The sequence below is a fragment of the Azolla caroliniana genome, unplaced genomic scaffold (assembly GCF_043228905.1).
Source record: "Azolla caroliniana isolate FFs.n. ecotype wild unplaced genomic scaffold, voAzoCaro1.0.p SCAF_20, whole genome shotgun sequence".
Lineage (NCBI taxonomy): Eukaryota > Viridiplantae > Streptophyta > Polypodiopsida > Salviniales > Salviniaceae > Azolla > Azolla caroliniana.
The window spans coordinates 6,909,013-6,931,164 of record NW_028230455.1 but is presented as its reverse complement, the minus strand read 5'-3'; the positions used below and the strand labels follow the sequence as shown (position 1 = coordinate 6,931,164).

At 40.1% G+C, this 22,152-nt stretch overlaps 2 protein-coding genes across 2 annotated transcripts; both read right to left on the bottom strand.

Annotated features, from left to right (window-relative positions):
- Positions 1-1,976: 1,976 nt before the first annotated feature.
- Positions 1,977-21,427, bottom strand: LOC147850873 (alpha/beta-Hydrolases superfamily protein). Its single transcript, XM_087335933.1, has 9 exons — positions 21,038-21,427; positions 14,507-14,583; positions 14,312-14,417; positions 4,649-4,741; positions 4,503-4,568; positions 4,065-4,210; positions 3,550-3,658; positions 2,614-2,678; positions 1,977-2,266 (listed from the first exon to the last, which is right to left on the bottom strand). Exons 1-9 carry the CDS (start codon positions 21,413-21,415, stop codon positions 2,116-2,118), a joined length of 1,191 nt encoding a protein of 396 aa, XP_087192059.1. The 5' UTR covers positions 21,416-21,427; the 3' UTR covers positions 1,977-2,115.
- On the bottom strand, positions 8,983-10,023 carry LOC147850874 (uncharacterized). Its single transcript, XM_087335970.1, has one exon. It carries the CDS (start codon positions 10,021-10,023, stop codon positions 8,983-8,985), a length of 1,041 nt encoding a protein of 346 aa, XP_087192096.1.
- Positions 21,428-22,152: the final 725 nt, after the last annotated feature.

Genomic DNA, 22,152 nt, shown 5'->3' with positions numbered 1-22,152 from the left:
CCAACATGCAAAAATGTGCCCTACCAAGTATAAGTGATTCTTGGTTTATTAAGCCTTGGGCTAGATGTTCCCGAATCAAAATGCAAATATCACCATGTTTTCCACCCTCCCCAATTGCTGGCTCCCAAATCGTTCGCCATGATCCTGGTAGAAGGTCTTCAACTTCCTTTAACTATGTGCTATCAAGGTGGTGTTCCTGCAACATGATGATGTCAGCACCACTCCCTAGTAAATATTCTTCAAGATCCCTTCTCAGTTTCCATCTATTTTGCTGGTCTAGTCTACTTCTGAGTCCTTGCACGTTCCATGTTATAATCTTCATACTCATGGAATTGGGTGGGAGATTGCCAGTTGTTCATGGTGCTTTGTACAACAGGTCGTGAGTGGGGAGCACTCACCGTTTAGACATCCAGTCATTTCCAAGGATGGAATAGTGGTCCACATCCATGAGTGGAGTTTGTGGGCTATCCTGTGAGCTTCAATAGCCCCTTCATGCTTCTCATAAAAATAGACAAAGCTTCGAGTTAGTTGGGTGTCTATGATAGTCCGCAGGTGGATGTGGCAAAGATGAGGGTCCTCTTCATCCATGGTGCACTAGAATTCAATGTTATGCCAATGTTGCTTTAATTCGTTCATGAGCTCTTCATCTCTTATTTGTGTTACAAAACACGTTGCTTGGCTACATAATGTATCTTTAATCTTGGATTTCGACCAATCTTCCCGAGTCGGAAGCAAGAGTGGAAAGGAGATTGAGGTCGTCGGAACTCCGTTATTGTGTACTGCTGATACATGTACCCTTATTTTTTCCAATGTCTTGAGCCCTATACCTAGCCATTTCAAGGCGTTTTGTGGGTGTGGTTCAAACACTCATTTGTGTCTGGGACGACTATGATTTGAGGCGTGATAGTCACACTTCTGCCTTGGTTTGTTGCTTCTACATTGGGTGTCGTTCCACTCAAGCTCCTTATTAAGGTCTTTACATGACTTTTCGTTTGCGCTTCCCTGTTTTGTAAGCTTTAACGAGAACTTTCTCTTGTGTGCTTGGTGTCACCTTACGTCGTTCCTTGGGGCTTAAGAAAGAACTAGGAGAATGTTTGTCTGTGGGGGGGAGCTCTTGCAGTAGATCAAAACGATTGGGGGTCATAGGCGATGGTGGATTTTGTGCCAATGATGTTTTTCGAAGGACAAGGGTTTTTTCCACCACTCGCCATTCCATCACAGCCTTGTCAGGTCATGGTGGGGGACACTTTTGATGTCTTATGGTGTCTTGACATTATTCTAATTGCCATTATTCCAATGCATTAGGTAAATCCTTACATTTTTCCAAAAACTAGTGCATTGTAATAAGCATGCAAAAAACCACACAAATGGAAACAAAAATCCTAAATTGCATTTTTCATATCTCAAGAGAGAGATAATCTATAAAAATGAAGCATAATGGGATATGAACATGTGGATGGGAACAACGTCATAGATTCAAACATATATAGCCAACTAAATGCCACATCAGCGTGTTTAACTCAACTGTTACAAGCATGACCATAATTTATCCCTTGGTTAGAATTAGAATTAGAATTACAATTTTTATAGTCCATAAAGAGGCCAATTTTGACCTATGGGACCAGAGTATACATGTGTTCTTGATATGTGTCTCCTTCCTAAGAAGGGGTATTCATACAATGAAGCACAAAGTGTCTATGTGTGAATAAAGCATATACACATGAGCTCAACCTTCTTAGTATGGTCCTTAAGTTATCACTCCCTCTTAGTATGTCAGCATATCTTGCATGAATTGCACTATATGGTAAGTTGTACCGGTGTATTCTTTACACTCGATGGGCATGACCATAATTTATCCCGTGGTAAGTTGTATCGTAGTATTCTACACACGAGGATAAATTATGGTCATACCCGTCACATCAACGTTGTTTCCCTCTCGCACAAGTAACAAGATCCAATTGTCCATGTCAAGATACTTTTTATCAAAGTTTGTTTACATTATGTGTTGAACTAACCATCTCTCAAGGCAAGGTACAAAAAAAAGCATGTCTAATTTTACAGTTTGAATCAAAGCTTCTAGACCTAGAAATATAAAAACAAAGCTAGCTTCTACAACTATGAGCCCCATGGATCATCCCAACCTTTTGGACCTTCTCTTTTAACAAAGTTAACAATAGCATGAACAGCTTCTTTCACTCTGTTGGATAAGCTGTGGTTTCCCCACTCTATTTCCACCTTCTCAGCACCTCCCATTGCCTTGCACAACCTGAAGACCACAGGAAGCCAGCATATGTCAAGAAAACAAAAATCTACAATGTTGTACATTCTATTTCATTGCAAGAGGGCTATTTCAGAAAAATTTCCCACATTGATGATGTAACCAACTTGAGGAGACGATGCACAGAAGACAAAAAACCAAACAAGAAAGAAACAGAAAAAAAGGTATAAAGGTTTGACAAGAATTTACATGGGCACCCAAATATCCCTAACTTTTGTTTACAAAAGATTTACCAACATTCCTCTTTTCAAAAATATTTATGGATTCCCAATATAGAATAGTCAATTTCGTTAATACTTTTCCATGTGTCAACAAAAATATAGATAATAACAAACCGGTTAACTAATGCTTGTTTATCCACGAACTCGGGAACATATTCATCTGCCATTGAGAAGATAACCTGTGCAAACGATGGATCTATAAACATCTCTTGGAACAAAAATAAAAGTTACCTCTGAAAAATTTCCCAGACCAAGTATTTTTTTACTGCAAATATTAGGTATGATGCTGCATACAGTGTAAGTTCAATTACCTTTGGTCATATTCTTGAGATAAATTCCACTGATTATAAACAGTGCATGATTGATTCATTTTGGCGTGCGTAAAGTCGGATTTTTAATATTTGGAAGGCATGTGAAATAGTTTGTTTAAAATTACTGTGCTCTGGAACTCATATCAGAACCATCTCCACACAACATTGTAAACAGTTAAATATTTGGGATAAACATTTTTGAAAATGATACTAATTTTACCAACACTTGAAAGAAAGCCACACATTTTTTGTATATCTGCCACTCTTGTTTGCAATGAAATTTTCCTTAATTAATGAAGATCTAAGCATGGCTCAAAAGAGCACAACTAATTGATCGCCACCTGCACTAAGGATAGTTAAATAGATTAAATGGCTTTTCTACCATAAATTAATCAATAAATAAATAAAAACGTGCTACCAATTAATAGATTAATTAAGCAAAAGAGTGGCATTTTGGTAAATACATGAAAATGTGGGTAGTCTTGTAATTTTATTTACATGCATATACTGATATTTTGGAACTTTCCATAGATATTTTCTACGTAAAGTCAGCTAAGGGTTATGGATTCATGTGCTATCCTCTTTCTACATGAAAGAAAGATGCATTGAATTCTATCATAACGACAGTGGGGTCCCCAATACATACAAAGTAGGTACAAAAATCGCAATATGCCAAAACCACCAGAATTTTCCTCTATTCAAATTTATCTAAATTTTCTCATAGTCAAGAATGCTAAACCTGGCATTCTACTCGTGACATGTGTCCAAGTCTTGAGCGGAGTTGTTGGTCGGTCAAATCAGAGCTGAACATGTCATCATCCCCCAAGAAGGCTGATAAGGAATGGTACCTTCCCAATCCAATGTAGTGTTACAAACAAAGTATCAAAATACAAAACACAAGTAAACAAATTATTGAGAAGAGTATTCTTTCAGCATTTTCCTCAATACTTTTTAAGTAAAAACTCTCAAATACCTGAGTTTTTCTTTATTTCCCCACATGCCCCTACACTTTTGTTATTTCACCAAATCCCTTCATTCATCAACCCCTTTGAGCAATTCTATGGGCATTGGGCAGTAATTCCTTTTTTCTCAATTATAGATCTTCCTTAAGCAATTATATGCTCAATTCATCTCTTTTGGAGGAGATGGCAAAACGTTCAAGGGTATATCAAGAGTTTTTCCTTATGCTAAATATCTTCAATGTGTAATGAACTTGATAAGGGTTATTTGAGAAAAAGCTCAAGAGTAAAATACCTATATGCTGTGATTGGTGCCTCTGGTGATGCTTCCCTAGGCATCAGTTCCATAGATCTGCCTGATCTAATCATCTCAGAGGCTAAATCAATCATATCTGCAGTACCAGGAAGGGTGGCTCTATATTCTCTGTCACTTACAGGGGCCTGCCAAAGAAGAATAGCTGCTTACATAATGTCTTTCTAATAACATACATACCCTAGGAGAACCGTTCAATGACAAATTGTCAAATAACCCTGAGTTTTTCTTATTTCAGCAAATTCTCCTAAGTTTTTGTTATTTCCCCAAGCAACCCTGATTAATCCACACAATAAGAAGATAGGGGGTGAGTTGATCGTATAGTTGGTCAAGTAGCACAGATTGTTGCTCAGGGGGGATGGATCAAGGTGTTTGAAGAAATAATGAAAATTTATGAGCACAAGGGGGATAAATGAAAACCTGTAAAATGACTCCTCTTACAGCTCTGGAATAATGTGTTCCCATTTGCATGTATTGCACAATATCCTGAATTACAAGACCATTGAATTGTCAGTTATGTTAATCTCTATTTCAACATTAATATTCCAAATCTCAGAAATTCTTACTTGACAGCCAGTGCTGTGTCCTAGAAGAATTACCCCATTAGAACTCTCCTTATCTATCAAGTATGTGATAAGTTGATCAAGTTCTATGGCATCCTTCAAAAAAAGAAGAGAGTTAAGTCCATTATAAGTTGGAGAGAATATTTCAATATCTACAATTCATCAATAAAAAACGATTTGATTTGTCGCAAATAATTTTATGGAAATGGAAACAAAAGTGATTTAGTCTGTGAAATGAAAAAAATGGCTCCATACCCTTGTAAGTAAAATTTTAAGACCAAAACCACATGATACCAATGATGTTTTTCTCACTTCAAAGATCTTTCCATCATCAATTTATATTTTAGATTTCTTGCTGCGTTTTACAGATTCCTTTCACTGCAATTTAGAGTTTCTTGCTACATTTTACGGTTGCTATGTTTTAGGGTTTCTTTCTTGTTCTGTCAATGTTTCGGGTTTCGGGTTGTCTAGTGTAATGGCTCTCCAAGGAAAAATGTTGGGTATTTTGAAGATACCTTCAAGTAAACAGATATTGCTACGTATACAGACGCCCATCAATGCATTGCAAGTAAGCTCCCCAGTGTACAAATGTTGGAAATGCGGTCGTCAGATGCGGAACAAGATCAGCCCTTGTCAAGTGAAGAACTCCCAGCTGACATAGATAAGATGGGAAAACCAAAATAACAGATTGAATACAAAGTAGGCAACCGAATCAGGAATAAAGATCAAGAAAGACAGCAAGAAGAAAGAAAGAAAGAAAGAAAGAAAGAAAGAAGGAAAGAAAGATATATTAACGTCTTTTAAGAAGCCAAAATGGCCTATCAGACCAAATAAGAGATTACATCTTGAGAGTTGTCTCGTCTTTGAGAACAAATCAAAATAAAATAAATACTACACAGTAAATGTAAAAGTAAATAAGATGAAAAGAGAAGAAACCAGGGAATCTGGTTTTTGGCACATGTGAGATTCTCAAGTTAGGTATATTGTAGCTTTTGTCTTTGAAAAATCTCTAGCATAGGTCGATCCAGAAAGGAAATGTCTCCGAAGTGAGGGATGCAACTACGATGGCGGGACATAATGGCTTTTATCCGTCGATGACAAGGGTGTCAAGGTCGTGGTCCATGGGGGTGGGGCCTACATGCATGGGAAATTGCTATTGCCCAATCAATTGTAACCCCTTTGTTATATCCTGGTCTGGAGCCCATTTGTGTATCCCGTGATGGACTTGTAGGATTAGTAGGAGTGATGGGGCTAAAGAAAGTTGTGATTGTTCTTTGTGGATGAGCTTGTGTGGCTTTATTCTTCAACAACTTTTCCCGATGTCTGTTGAGCTCTAGCAAGAAAAGTCCTAGGCATCGCTGGTCCTCATATTCCATTAGCTTGCGTAGTGGGCCAAAGCCTTGTTTAAAGAGGCAGTGGTATCTCCCTCTAATTTCATAAAAGACACTACAATGACAAACATAGTGTTCTTCAGATTCCACTCCTTGATGACACAATTGGCAAATTCTCTCTTCTAGAGGTAGTCGTGTATATCTGCCTACCTCAATCTGTAGCTGATGTGATGAAGTTCGTAGCTGCCCTATCACACTACAGAGCGGATAAGATAGATGTATGTCCATATAAGGTGGCCTGATGATGAATCCATCCTCCGATGTATGTAAGAAGTGCGTCTTATAGTGGGCCATCTTCGTACCAAGTGGTATTTTGGGGATGATCCATGTTATCTTGTTTTCCAAGTTAATAATATCAGTTCGGATCACTCTATTCTTTTCCACTTTGGTCATATTTAGATGGGGACAGTCCAAGCTATATTGGAATGGGGGTAGTGCATTTATACTCATGCCATGTGACTTGAACCATTGCTGCATTTCAGCATACCAACAATGAGTGTCTCCATTTTCAGCCAGTTGTTTTGATGACATAAGTGCCAACCTTGGGTACCTTCGTTTAGGGAGCTCCCAAAGACGTTGGATAAATGTCACTGATTGGAACAACGCCTCGGTTATTATAGGTGCTGCTCCCATCTCCGCCCGGATTATATCGTGGGGCAACGATGCTTTGCTCCTTATCATGTGAGCAATCATTGACACTAAAGGTCTCTCTAAATCTTTCCAATGATTTGCCTTATTAAGACTCGGTCCCCATGTCTCTACTCCATAGAGAAGTGTTGGTGTGACAAGTGTATCAAATAACCATAGCTTAGTCCGTGGCTCTTGGAACTGCAGATGTGCACATTGTCTCTTGAGAGCACCAAGGGCTGCATATGCACGAGAAAGTCGGGCACAAGCGGCCTCTTGTAAGGAGAACCTAGGTTCTCTAAATGTTACTCCTAGGTATGTGTAGGAGCGTGTGTATTCCACCTTGTCCTCTCCCAAGAAGAATTCTGGTTCTGATCTTGTTACCCATGCTTGGGTGGTGTTAAACACCATCACTTTAGTTTTATTCATGTTGATTGACAAACCTTTGTCCATACAAAATAGTTTTAAGGCATTTAGATGTCTTTGTAGTCCCTTCGGAGAGTCAGAAATCAGCACAATATCATCAGCATATAGTAATATTTGTATAGCTATACCTGCTAGGTGTGCTCTGGAACCCCCAAATCTCTTTATGTAATGTGATCTATATAGAGACCGAAGACTGTGGGAGATAGTGGGCATCCTTGCTTCACGCCATTTGTGCTAGCCACCGCCTCTGACAAGCCCTTAGAAGACCACACTTTTCCTGACACAGATTCATAGAGTGCATAGATTCCCCATTGCATATGTATAGGAACACCTAGGGCTTCTAGCCGCTACATAAGCTGAGCATGTGGCATAGTGTCAAAGGCTTTTCGGAAATCCACAAAGCAGCAATAAATCCTCTTATTGTGGGCTCTGCCCTCCTCAATAAGGGCCTGAAGGGTGAATATGTGATCCAAAGTTGTGAACCCCTTCCGAAAGCCTGCTTGTCCAATTGAACGGCAGCCATTTTGCTCTGCCCATATACTCAATTCTGATTCTGGAATCGAGCCATATAGTTTAGCCAAGTAATGGCCAATCATGATTGTCCTATAGTTGCTTGGCATCATGGGGTCTCCACTCTTGAGGATTGGCACAATGGTATGTTGAGTCCATCTAGCGATACAAATGATCTTCAAATTTAGCCAAATACAATCTCTTCTTCTTCCTCACGAGGCGTTGGAAGGTTGCTCTCGCTTGGTTGTGTGTATAAATGCCCCGAGTTACATCACGCTGCAAGCATCTCCTTGTATCACGGCATTCCTCATCATACCAACTATTTTGTATTACTCTACCGAGTTTGGGGGGATTGGCCGTTGTGTGAGGGAAGGCATTTGTGGCTGCTTTATGCAATGATTTGGATAAACCTTGGGTAAGTTCTTCAAGGGGTGCGAAAGGATCCAAATCTAGCATGCCATTGTATACACCGCAACTATACACATCAATTGTCTCGCGAGTGAATAGATACTTAGCCATCCCACTCTCCTTAGCATATACATCCTTTGTGCATCCATCCTTTACCTCAAAGCGTAGATATGCATGATCAGCTGCCAAGCCAATAGGTCTTCCCGATATTGTGAACACTTTTATTTCAGGTATAAGAGATGGAGATCCCATTAGATAATGGACTGTGCTTGCACCCCCTTTTGGGTTCCAACATGTCAAAGAATCTGATCCAGGCCATTGTGACAAGCCATTATATATCACAAATCCATGCGCGCTTCCCAAGGCTAGAAAGTGTTTTCCATATTCAGTTATAGCACTCATAACTTGAGCTTGTCGCTTTAGACCAACCTCTTCCGCCATAACTTCTCCATAAACAGCCTCGTTGGTGTTAAACATAGTTGTTTGTTCATCCTTGGTTCGTGCATTAAAATCTCCTAATAGTATTATGTCCCCCATAGTAGCAAATCTTATGATATCATCATATAGTGGTAGATATGGTGATTCACCTAGAGGTGCAAACCTTGAGTAAGCAGGTGGAAAGTAGCAAATTGCAATATGTAACTCCCTAAGATCCCCTCTTTTTATTCGTATCCACATGTAGCGTGCATCTACATCCTTATGGACAACATGCACTCTACCATGGAGCTCCTCTTTGTATAGCACAGCCACTCCTCCTGAACCTCTGGTGCTTCCTCGTGTCTGAGGTTGGGGGCGACATATTGACTCCCATCTATATCCTTGTACCTCAGGGAGTTTGCTAGCCATTCATTGGTGAGTCTCTGTATACATAGCAATATCTGAGTTTTTCAATGTATCTTCAAAATATCCGACATCTGTCCGTAGAGAGCCGTTGCAATTCCATATGGTCATGCGTAGGGTCTCATAGGCCATATATCAACATGCGGTTCTCTTCTCTGTAATAATGACCTTGCCGTCTCTATATACGGCCCATTTACCTTCCTTTCTTGCATCAAGCACTCGTGGCATGTTTTCTTTACGGTGTGCCACTTGGGTTGGAGTGAGATCATCGTCTAAGTATATTTTTTCACCCTTGAGTGCCTTTCTTTTAGAGAGGAAAGCTTTTTTCTTGTCAATATCCATGAAGCGGATGATAAGGGCTTTAGCTCTAGACTCATCTCTTCCCACCCTCCATGCTGAAGCAAGTGGAATATCTGATGCCCCAATCTTTGTTCCGAGATTCTTGGCATCTTCTTGTGAACTTCCCTTTTTGGCCCAACCAACCACTCGTACATGCAACGCACGAGCTTTCCTCTTGGCTTCTTCTTCTAAAGTAGCATTCATCATTGCCATCCTATCCATGGATGTTCCTTTTTGCTTTTTTACTACCTCTATCCAAGGAGCATTTGCTTGAATTTCGTTTTGGGCATGCTCAGCTTGAGCTTTGGCATCTTTGGCCATGTCTGCCCATGTTTGCATTTCCTTCGTGACATTGGCTTTCACTGTAGAGATGCATCTTTCCACTGCTTCTTGTCCTTTCTCGAAATCCACTTTTATAGCTCCTAACTCAACCTTACTCGAGGATATTTCATCCTTAAGGTATTGTGTCATGTCATCCTTGAGCTCTAAGTGTGATTTCTCCACATGGCTTATTATGTCTTTCCGCATCTCTTCTAATAACTTAGCCTTGAGAGAGGCATACAATTCTGTTTTCTGTTTCTCTATCTCCTTTTTCATTTCTTCTTTTAGTGCTATTTCGATATCTTCTCTAATAAGATTGATCTCTTGCGCAATCAAATGGCGTAATAAATCATATTTCCCATTTTCGAGATCAAATGGAATGTCAGATGGGGTCGGATGGGGCCTGCGTTCTAGATGCCTTGTGTGCCCTTCTAACGCTATTCGGGGTGCTTCTATCCTATCCTTTTCGTCTATGATATCTTCTTGGAGTCTTCCATGGATCTGGACCCTCGTCATGCGTGTTAAGATCCATCTTTTCATTTTCGGTCCATTCAGACTCCATGGTGTCTTAGGACAGCAGGTATAGGAGATGTTGAGGGCAGAAAGAACAATATAGATTCTAGAAATTTCTACTGGGTAGAAAGCATAGAGGGACAGATTTGGCAAAAGATACAGGGAATCATGTTTGGCAGAAAACACACAAGGTCGGGCATTGCAGAAAACACAAAGGACAGACATTGCACAAAACGTAGACAGACATTCACATTGTAGAAAACGCAGAGGAGAGGACAGACATTGCACAAAACGCAGAGACAGACAGAGCCTAAACCCTAAATGCAGAGAGAGAGAGAGAGAGAGAGAGAGAGAGAAAGAGAAAGGCAATCTCTACGCCCTTTGATCCTCAAATTTCAGAGCACAAGTGGAGCTTCAAGGGGAGATCCTCAAATTTCAGAGCAACGTCCCAATGAATGATGACCCAACCACGTCGCCTTTTGTCGATGTCGATGTTGCATGCCCTCTTGATTCGCAACCCTAGCTCTCTGTAGATTTCGACAGTGCTTCTGCCTTGACCGTGGCCTTTTGTTGATGTTCTTGCAAGCCCTCTTGATTCACAACCCTAGCTCTCTCTCTGGATTTCGGCAACACTTCTTGTCCACCGATAGCCACAGATAGCCACAGAACAGTGTAACTGTATTATTGCTCTCTCAAAGTTACAATCACACAGTACAGCAACAAACAACCCGAACAACCTGAACAACTAGGTTACAAAGCCAGTTATATACTAACTGGGCTAGGGCAACTGCCCTTTGACATATTTACATAATTGTCCTAAACCTAGTGTGTCCAATAGGATAGTGTGAATATGTCCATTATACACCCGTTTTCGACAACAAGCATATATATGGGAGTTCACATATCGTCCCCAACCACAAATAGTAGGAAGCATTGGAGGCTTTTGAGGAATGGCTGTGTTGTACAAAAAGGAGCTCTATGGTAAAGTGCTTGTTGTGGATAAGGATGTAAATGTGCATTACACGTGGATACGAATCAAAAGAGGGGATTTGACATATTTACATAATTGTCCTAAACCTAGTGTGTCCAATAGGATAGTGTGAATATGTCCATTATACACCCGTTTTCGACAACAAGCATATATATGGGAGTTCACATATCGTCCCCAACCACAAATAGTAGGAAGCATTGGAGGCTTTTGAGGAATGGCTGTGTTGTACAAAAAGGAGCTCTATGGTAAAGTGCTTGTTGTGGATAAGGATGTAAATGTGCATTACACGTGGATACGAATCAAAAGAGGGGATCTCAGAAAACTATATATCACAATTTGCTACTTTCGATCTACCTAGTTGATGTATGCACCTCTCAGAGGATCACCATATCTAGCATTACATGATAATATCATAAGATTTACTACTGTTAGGAGACTTCAATGCACAAACAACTATGTTTGACACAAGGCTATGCATGGAGAATTAATGGCAGAAGAAGTTGGTCTACATCGACAAGCTCAAGATATGAGTGGAGTAACAGAATATGGCAAACACTTTCTAGCCTTGAAAAGTGCACATGGACTTTTGATATATAATGGTCAGTCACAATGGCCCAGATCAGATTCTTTGACATGTTGGAACCCAAAAGAAGGTGCAACCACAGCCAATTACCTGGTGGAATCTCTTATACCTGAAATAACAGTGTTCACTATCTCTGGTAGACCTGTTGGCTTGGCAGCAAACCACACATCTATTCTTTGAGGTGAAGGTACTAATTTATTCGGGAGACAATTTTTGTGTATAGTTCTGGCATATACGAAACATGCTAGATTTGGATCCTTTTGCACCCCTAGAAGAAGTCAAACCAGGATTGTCAAATTCATTGCATAAACCAGCCATAAATGCCTTTACTAACACAGCAGGCGATGCACCTAAAACTGGTAAGAGTCCTACAAAATAGTTGGTATGATGAGGAATGCTGTGACACAAGGAAATGCTTGTTGTGATACACACAAACAAGCAAGTGCAACCTTCAAATGCCTGTAAGGAAGAAGGAAAGATTATATTTGGCTAAGTTTGAAGTATGTATTTGGTTAAATTTGAAAGTAAAAGAACATGCAAAATGTTCAATGAGAGGCAACCTACCACACAACTGAACTCATCTCAGGTTTGGCAAGCATTTGCAAAGGAATTATATGATATCCCCGGGCAGCCCTCACTGGCCCATTCACATGGCTCATGCCCACATGAATCCACCTTTTTTACTCCACAAATTGAGTTCCAAGATCATGATGGATTGGTAGGTGGCCACGACACCTTGTTCCCGTTGCTAGCATACATATTTAATAGAGCTATGTTCCCCCTACTATCTGGATAGAACATACCATTTTGCCATCTTCAAGAGTAGAGATCCCATGATGCCAAGACATTAGAGGACAATCATGATCACCCATTACTTGGCTATCTATTGCCAACGTACAAGAGCTGTAGTCAAGAAGCTCAGTTACACCAGTGATAGATACCACTGTGATGGTGTATCTCTCCAAGAAATATAACAATATCAAAATAGGAAAAACACAAGCTTTAAGAAAAGTCTGTCTATGATAGTAATAGCTAATCAGCTAAACATCTCAAGATTAGATGTAAGACCAAAAATGACTAAGAAAAACATGACCAACTCATGCATGACACAAGGCCATAGTTGCCAGTGCACAGCACCTTACCAAGCAACTAAAGCATGTTTCGCAATCTGTATAGTGTAGAAAGCAAATGAAACAGATAACCTGGATGTACAATAAAGGGCATCAAACAGTGTCATCTTGCCATTGGCACACAGTAAATCACGTAGAGACTGAAGATAGGTTCCTATTTCTAAGTGCATGCACAAGAGGATAATATTTGCAATCCAACACTGTATACATAAAATGCAGCTTTATTGAGAAAGTGAGGTTTGAACCTTAAACCTCTAACATACAGAACATTCTAGCTACCACTAAGGTAGAGATACTAGAACATTATAAATTATTGGTTACCATTTAGATAAGGATAATTCAATTACAAGTACCAGTGTAAAGGATAACAACATGTACACCAAGTCGCATCACGTGCGTAGCCCTTAGTACGTACTAAAGCATCTGCATGAGAAACCCTATATAAAGGAACCTTATTAAGTGAGAATATACTATCGAATATCCTATCAAAGATTCTACCTAGCCAACAGACAATACTCCTTAGAAAACAGCCCTTTCAATTCGTAATAAAAATATTTACTTGTTTCTCATTATATTTTGATTCTCTTGATTTTATTCTATGTATCCTTGTTCAGTTAAGGTTAGATGTTCAAACCCTCATGAGCCAACACCTTGATCTGCATTATCTTTGTCCCAACACCTCTTATGTCTTCTTTGAGACATCTAGGAATGTCATATCCATCTCCTAGTCATGAACCACTGTGGTTCCACATACACGTTGATCTGATGCATTTTTGCATAACTACGAAGTGGTTCAACTTCACAAATCCACAAGCATCATTGTAAGAGTGTTTGTTTGGTAACCTCTATCTACATTGCTCAAATTTTTCTAAAAGAATAAACAAGTCAAACACAGGTCCGAGGAAGAGTATCCTTCTTTGTGGCATCAATGCCATTAAGTGTAGCCAAAATGCATCGGCATGAACCACTAAAAATAAAAAAGAATGGTATAAGATAAAACACAGGGGACTGCATCCTCTAAAAAGAACACCACAATCCTGATGAAAGATTGATAAGAATGTCTGTCCATAAATGTTAGTCCATGCATTAGGAATGGGCACGGAAATGTCCAAGACATAAAGCGACTTTCCTTGCAATATCGTAATATCGGCCTATAAAATGAGTGTTGACTAGAAGCAGGAGGTCTTTCCAACACTTCTACCGACATTTCGAATTACTTAATAGAGACTGAAGATAGTATGTTACAACACTAAAAGTAGTACAACTATACTCGTTGATTCATGAAGAAGGAAATATGGTTGAAGCCACAATCATGATGTTTCCACGTTAACTCGAAAAACACAAAATGGAGCTTATCGTCATTACAATTTGAGAAGTGAAATTCCCATTTGCAACTTCCAACTATAAATATGTGCTGAAGGGTATTAACTTCAAACAAAGGAAAGTTTCCTGCTTTTTATTTCCCATGAGTATTCTGAATAAGATATAAAGAAGGTTGAATAATTTGAGCTTTTAAAAAAAAAATCTCAAACAGCCCTAGAAAAATAAAACACAGCTAAATAAAGAAAATATCTTCAGTGAGCATACCTGTTTCAGGCTTGAAGTTCCAAATCCTGTGTATGAAGATGAAAGAAGAAATTGCACCAGTGACCATTCCTCAGCCTCCAAGGCATGTGCAAGGGGTTCAATATAGCTTCAAAATATTTAAGACTGTTAAATTTCATTTTCTTAATAATAAAATAGTAATTATCCTTCAGAGTGTTTAGAAAGTGTGCTCATTACTCTGTGGCAAGCAGTCCATCAGTAAGTCCGCCTATAAAGATTACTTGAACGTTGAAATCACCAGTCCGAAATGCAACCTGCAAGAAGAAATTAAGGTTACTTGAACTTTGAAATCATCCATTGGAAATGTTACTTGCAAGAAAAAGAATGAATCCATGCATCTAACTTTTGGCGATAGCACAATTCTGACCAGTATCATCTATTTACAAACATCTAAACCTAGTGTCTAAGATGAATACATAGACATTCATTAGTTCAAGACTGACAGAATTACAAATTAAGCGATGATAAGCGAACAAGAGAAAGAACAAAAGATATATTAACGTCTTTTAAAAGGCCAAAATGGCCTATAAGACCAAATAAGAGATTATATCTTAAGTGTTCTCATCTTTGAGAGCAAATCAAAATAAAATAGATATTACATAGTAAATATGAAAGTAAATAAGATGAAAAGAAAAGAAACGAGGGAATCTGGTTTTTGGCACATGTGAGATTCTCAAGTTAGATATATTGTAGCTTTTGTCGATCCAGAAACGAGGGAATCTGGTCTCTAGCATAGGTCGATCCAGAATGGAAATGTCTCCGACGCGAGGGAAGCACCTACGATAGCGGGAGATAATGACTTTTATCTGTCAATGGCAAGGGTGTCAAGGTCGTGTTTCATGGGGCCGGGGCCTACGTGCACGGCAAATTGCTATTGCCCGATCAATTGTAACCCCTTTGTTATGTCCTGGTCTGGTGCCCATTTGTGTATCCCATGATTGACTTGTAGCATCAGTGGCCTATTCAAAATGGAATGAGATGCTAAATTAACCTATTCAAAATATCAAAGTGACCTGCGATAGAAACTGTTTAACAGCATGATTGGTAAAATGGTTTCAAAACGAGGTAGCTAGTCCTATGTAGCTGCCAGGTTGAGAATGATGTAGGGCCCTGGGTGCAAGTTTGACTATAATATCCGGTGTACAATATCCAAAATTGATCTACGATATGTATAAAATGGACTGTGAGTAATGAACCAGATGGGAGATTTTCCTAAACCTTCACTGTGACAATCTGCTCATATAGGTCTCTGACTATCAGAAGATCTTCCATCTTGATCTTCCAGTCCGAGTAGTTATGTGAGTTCAAGACTATCATTCCTAGAAAACCACTCACACCTCCTTCCATCTAGCACCTCAAGCTCTAATACCAGTTTGATATGATTAAGACCATAGATGAACAACAAAGATAGACTGAAAAAGACAAAACAGAAACTTAAAGTACGTTATATATATATGGAGTTAGGGCAAAAACAAAATTGTGTGTGTGTGTGTTAGTATTGTGTGATTCAAGAGATAAAGAAGTAAGAAGAAGAAGGGGGTGAGTGAGTGATGGCACAATTTTGTGGAACTTGCCAAAACCCTAAGAAGGGATTTTTCTGTAATCTGACCCTCTCTCTCCTTGAAAGCTTGAAAAGCTTTGTAATCTATCTCTGTAATCTTGTCTCATAGTGAAATCTGTTGTCCCGTGGTTTTCCCTGGTTTAGGGTTTCAACGTAAGTCGAAAATCTAGTCAGTACGACTGGCCGATTCCTATTGTCGACTATTCCGTCGATTCGACTAGTCGACTCCTATTGTTCTTCACTTAAGTCAACCACCAATCCAATTGACCACCAATACAATCGACCCCCTAGTCAATCCAGTCGATCGACCAAACCTAAACCTGTCTTTCGTCGACAAGCACTGAGTCTATCCATAGGTAGGATCTTCGTGAGCATATCTGATCCATTTTCGTAAGTATGGATCTTCACGAGAGTAAACTCGTTTTCATCCACTCTCTCATAGCCAATGATACATCCTTTGTATGTGCTTGGTATGAGAGTGGTAAGCAACGTTCTTGGCTAGATGTATGGCACTTTGGTTAACAAAGTGAAGTAAGAATCTCTCTTGCTTCATTCCTAGTTCACTGAGAAAATTCTTCATCCATATCAATTATTTTCCGGCCTCTACCGCAGCCATATACTCAACCTATGTGGTCGACAGGGCCATAACCTTTTGCAATCTAGATTGCCATGATACGGCTCCCCCTACATAAGTCATCACATACCCTGATGTGGATTGGCTGGAATCTACATCCCCTGACATGTCGAAATTTGTAAAACCTTCGAGCATAGGTTTTCCGGAGCCATGCCTAAGACATACGCTTGGGGTGCCTTTCAAATATTTGACTATCCATTTTACAGCTTCCCAATGCTCCCTACCAGGATTACTCATGTATCAACTCACTGTTTCGACAGCAAACGCAATGTCCGGCCTCGTACAGACCATAGCATACATTAGACTTCCAACAGCCGCGGCATATGGCACTCTCCTCATCTCAGCCTTATCCTTCTTATTGCTTCTCGGACATTGTCTAGCATTTAGCTTCCACTTTGCCGGCAATGTATACCCTACTGGTTAGGCTTAGACATGTTAAATCTTTCCAAAACTTTTGTCACATATTTCTCTTGTGACAGCTATAGCATATTCTTCGTCCTGTCCCAGACTATATGCATTCCCAAGATTTGCTTAGTCGGTCCAAGATCCTTCATGGTGAACGATTTAAGCTCACAATCCTTTTGATATCTTGTTTGACTACCAACATGTCATCCACATAGAGTAAGAGAATCAGGAAGTCACCTTCACTATACCTTTAGACAAAAACACAATGATCAGCTTGTGTTTTATGGAATCCATGTTCCAACATGAAGGATTCAAACTCCATATACCATTGATGTGGAGCTTGCTTTAGACCATACATGCTCTTCCTTAGTCGACATACTAGATTCTCTTTTCCTTTCTCCACAAAACCTTCAGGCTGCTGCATATAGATTTCTTCATCTAGCTCCCCATGTAAGAATGTTGTTTTTACATCCAATTGCTCTATTTCCAGATTCATACTGGCTGTTATACTCAGTATAGTTCGAATGGATGTCATCTTTACGATTGGTGCAAATATCTCATCAAAGTCAACCCCCTTCTTCTGTTGAAATCCCTTTACTACAATTCGAGCCTTATATCTAGGTGAGCTGCCATCTTCCCCAGTCTTTAGTTTGAAGACCCACTTGTTCCTCAGGGCTCTGTTACCTTTTGATAGTTACCAGGTCGTAAGTATAATTTTTATGCAAGGAGTCCATTTCATCTTGCATTGCACTCAGCCACTTTTCCTTGTGCTCATCTGCCATGGTGTCTTCATAACATTCCAATTCATCCTCATCAATCAAGAGAACATATTGGTTGGAGTATCGAGAGGGTGCTTTCCTTTGTCTGAGTGGATATCTTCTACCTCCCATGGACGGCTCAGGTTCGGATATGTTTGCCGACTCTTCATTCGCCTCGGGTTCATATGTGTTGATCATTTGATGAATGTCGACCGACTCTGACTCATATGCTTCAGTCGATTTCTGTGGGTCGGTCGACTCCGACTCATATATATCAATCGGTTGCTCTGAGTCGACCAATTTGGATTCTGCTGTATCGACTGGTTGTCTCCTATCAGCTGACTATCTAGAGTCGGCTAGTGCTGAGTCCATAGTGGTGGGAGTTGACTGGGAAGACGACCCTAACTTCTGTTGTTTCCAATCTTCAATCGTCTTGTCTTCCATGAATACAATGTCTCGACTCCTCACCACTTTCTTGCCACGTAAATCCCACAACCTGTAGCTGAATTCATCTTCAGAGTACCCCAAAAATATGCATGGCTTCAACTTGTTGTCCAGCTTCGACCTCTAGTCCTTAGCAACATGCATATATGCCAAACATCTGAACACCTTCAAGTGTTGATAGGACACACTTTTACCTGTCCACACCCGCTGTGGGACATCACCTTTCAGGGGCAGTGAGGGAGACCTGTTTATAAGATAGACAATTGTCAACATGGCTTTAGCCCAATATGACTTTGGAAGCTTTGCATGTGACAACATGCTCCTCACCCTTTCCATTATAGTTCAATTCATCCTCTCTACAAGACCATTCAACTCAAGGGTCTTCAGCACTGTATAGTTGAGTTTTATGCCTTGGGTCTTGCAATACTCCTCGAATTGTCCTTTGTACTCGCTACCGTTGTCTGTCCGGACATCCTTCAACTTCTTTCCGGACTCTCTTTCTGCTCTAGCCTAAAACTCCTTAAAGGCCGACAACACTTGGTCTTTAGACTTTAGCACAAAAGCCCACAACTTTCTGCTGTGGTCGTCAATGAATGTCACAAAGTATTGTCCACCACGATGTGATTGAGCATCCACGTAGCATACACCTGTGTGGACCAATTCTAGTGCACATTCTCTTCTCTTTGGTGTCCTAAAATGAAATGCAGCTCTGTTTTGTTTTCCGGCCAGGCAGTCCACACATTTTTCAAAATGCACCCCTTTTACTTCTGGAAGAAGTTTCTTCTCGGCCAGGATATGCATGCCTCTCTCACTCATGTGACGAAGCCTCTTATGCCATTGCTGACCATCTGAGTTGGCTGCCACATTTACTTAATCTTTACACAACTTGGCATGCATCACGTATAGTGTACCCTGTTTTTGTGCTTGGGCCACTATGAGACTTCCTCCACATACCATTTTGAAAGCTACCACTGTAGCCTTCATCGTCTAGTCTTCCGTTTGATATAAGATTTAGTCAAACATCCAGCACATGTCGTACATCCCTCAATAGTAGCTTACAGCCGGTTGATGTTGTCAAACATGAACTCCCAATACCGGCGATCTTGCATGCTCCATTATATCCCATCTTTACATAGCCATAGTCACCAGCTGTGTAAGACGTAAAAAACTCTTTTGTCGGAGTTAGATGGAATGATGCACTAGAGTCAATCACCCAAGAGCACTCTTCATTTGCAAGGTTTACACTCGCTTGCTCGTTAATGAATAAAAGCTCGTGTTCACTAGTAGCAATGGCTGAAGTTCTTTTCTCCTCAGATATCTTCTTGGGTTCGACATCATTAGCAACACCTTTGTCTTTCTTAAGATGTCGGCAATCCTTTTGGAAGTGTCCAGGTTTCCCACAATAGAAACATGTGAGTCTTCCCTTGGACTTAACTTGGTGATAGAATAAAACAGGAGATAACCGAGTGATTCTAATGGACTATAAACAAGCCTGATGGGATGTGGATAAAAATGAAAGATATAGAAGCAATAGGGCATGTGCAAAAGGAGCAGATGTCAAGAGATCATTTGCTTCAACTACAATGATTGATTCGAGCAGTTGTCATAGTGTTTGTGGGTACATAACTGACCATTATATGTAGTTGATAGATTAAAATACTCTTTTCTGAATGAATGTCTGGTATTTGTGAAGAAACTACTAGGCTTAAAGTTCTCCTATTCTGAAGGTTGCATAGAGGTTCGTGTAGGTTGAAGCAGGAACCAAGAGCTTGACAGCACAAAAGGGGAACTTGGTTGATTCGAGGGAAAGTTGAAGTCTAAATTCAAGATGACAGATCTGGGTTGTTGCACTACTTTCTAGGATTAGAGTTGTGTCATCAAGGGTCCAAGGAAGTATCCATCATTCAGATTAAATATGTCCACTTAATTCTTAAGAACCAGAAGATTTCCTGTCAGTCTCAACCCCAATGAAGGTGATTCTGAAGCTATTAAAGCCTGGCTGTGGAAAGATGGAAAGAGCATACAGATATCGTATTCTGGTCAGGAGTCTCTTGGATTTGTGCAACACAAGACGACACTTAAGCTGGCAGGAGATATCAGACTCTGCCTAGGATGCATGTCTTCAGGTATTTGAAGATAGGTCAGATTTTCTATCATGTTTCGCGAAGAGACTAAGTTGGCCAGATGCTACGATTTTGAATGGGCTTGTGATCCAGAGGACAGAAGAGAGGATTTAGGATATTTTCCCAAACAAGCAAGAAGCAGCACCTCAGCAAGCGGGACTGTAAGGAAGTAGTTTCGTGGGCATGATGCAGCACTGCACCAAAGGATGCTCCAAACAGAAAACTGAACTGAATGTCTGTTGAGGGAATAACGACCTGCACAGCACTGAACCGCCGGTTGCATTGCCATCCCAGATAATTCAGTGTTCCTTGGGCAGACAAAAAAACATTCTATATCCTTTTGGTTGCCATTCCCATTCTTCGATTAGAGTTTCGTTCAAATTTAAGTCATGTGCATTGCCATGGCATTAACCCTCTTTCCAACTCTATTTGTGCACTACCAAATTCTTCTCTTTTATTACAAATCCCTCAATTTCTAGGCATATGGATTCAGATATGCTTAACACTCACATATCCTCTATTCCTTTTCCTGCCATTTCCATTCTTTGATTACAGTTTCCGGAATTGAAGAAAACTGAAGTTAAAAGGCAAGCATTGCAAGCCTAAGCAATGGATAATTAATGAGTAAACAATATATAATATATAATGAATGAGGGTTTTAAGTCATAAGAATCCCTGTAACGAGAATTTAGAAGAAACCTGTAATCAGAGATAAATGGAAAACAAAATAAAAAAAGAATTTAATAGAGTTAGTGTTAAGGCAGGAGATATGGGGATTAGTACCTGTGCTGGATTGGTTCCATATCTGAAAAGTGTTCCTTTAAGAAGAGCTCCACGAGAAGAAGCCATTGAAAGGTCAGAGGAGAGAGGTTCGGGTGAAGATAAAGACAAAGAAGATGGCGATGGCGATGAGGAGGAAGAGGATGTAGTTGAAGAAGAAGGTGAGGAGGAATCAGAGCAAGAAAAGGAGGAAGAGGTGTGTGATCTTCCTCCTCTGTTGCTGCTGCTGCTGCTTCTGGACTTCGTTGCGAGGGAGGAAGGGATCCATAAACACCGCAGCAGATCGCAGGGTAAAACGGATGCAAATGCAGCTACGAAAGAAGAAGAAGAGGAAGGGATGGAAGCTGGGAGAGGAAATCTCATGGGCGATAATGTATACATATGTACAGAAAAATACAGAATACACACACACACATACATACATATGTATGTATGTATGTATATATGTGTAATGTATTGTACATATATAGTACTTTGTATCGGTTGTTATGTTGTAATTGTAGTTGTAGTTGTAGTATCTATCCATCCTCCGCATTTGATTGATTGATTCATTAAAAATGAAAGGCCTCTCATTTTCAAATGTGTTGTGTGTGGCGTGTCTCTTGGTGTGAGGGCCTCGGGTTTGGGCCTAGGGCTTAGAGCTTGGGGGATCAGGATGTGACTCCAAAGGCTCCGTCCCTGACATAGGGCTGTGTCTCGGTTTGGATGCACCTCCCAGCCCCTACAATTATATGGTGATCTGATTTGCACTCGCCATCAGCTGTTGGACAATTACTCATTACATTTTATGCCAAACCTCTAAGCTCACAATTGGAAATACACTAATTGTCATCAATTACTACTCATCAAATTGATTGGGTTTTTTCAACATCAAGCTCATCAACAATGTAACCACTCTCGTTATGTTCTTGCAATTCTAAACACATTCCTCATAAGTCTAGGCAAGGACGGCATGTCTCTCTCATCTCAAGGGCTCGCTTCGGGACAAAGGTTGTAGTACATTTATAAAAGATCTAAAAAAGAGAACCTTTATTCTCAATTCTAATGAGATAACAATATTAAACTAGGTGCAAGTATTCTTAAGCATGGTTTTTTGTTTTCAAAACTTAAGCGTGGTT

Coding starts and splice junctions, on each gene's coding strand:
- LOC147850874 (XM_087335970.1), bottom strand. CDS start 10,023: ATGACGAGGGTCCAGATCCATGGAAGACTCCAAGAAGATATCATAGAC.
- LOC147850873 (XM_087335933.1), bottom strand. CDS start 21,415: ATGTATACATTATCGCCCATGAGATTTCCTCTCCCAGCTTCCATCCCT. Junction 3,659..4,064: donor GCACCAATCACAGCATATAG/GTATTTTACTCT, acceptor TGGATTGGGAAG/GTACCATTCCTTATCAGCCT. Junction 2,267..2,613: donor AAACAAGCATTAGTTAACCG/GTTTGTTATTAT, acceptor TGTGGTCTTCAG/GTTGTGCAAGGCAATGGGAG.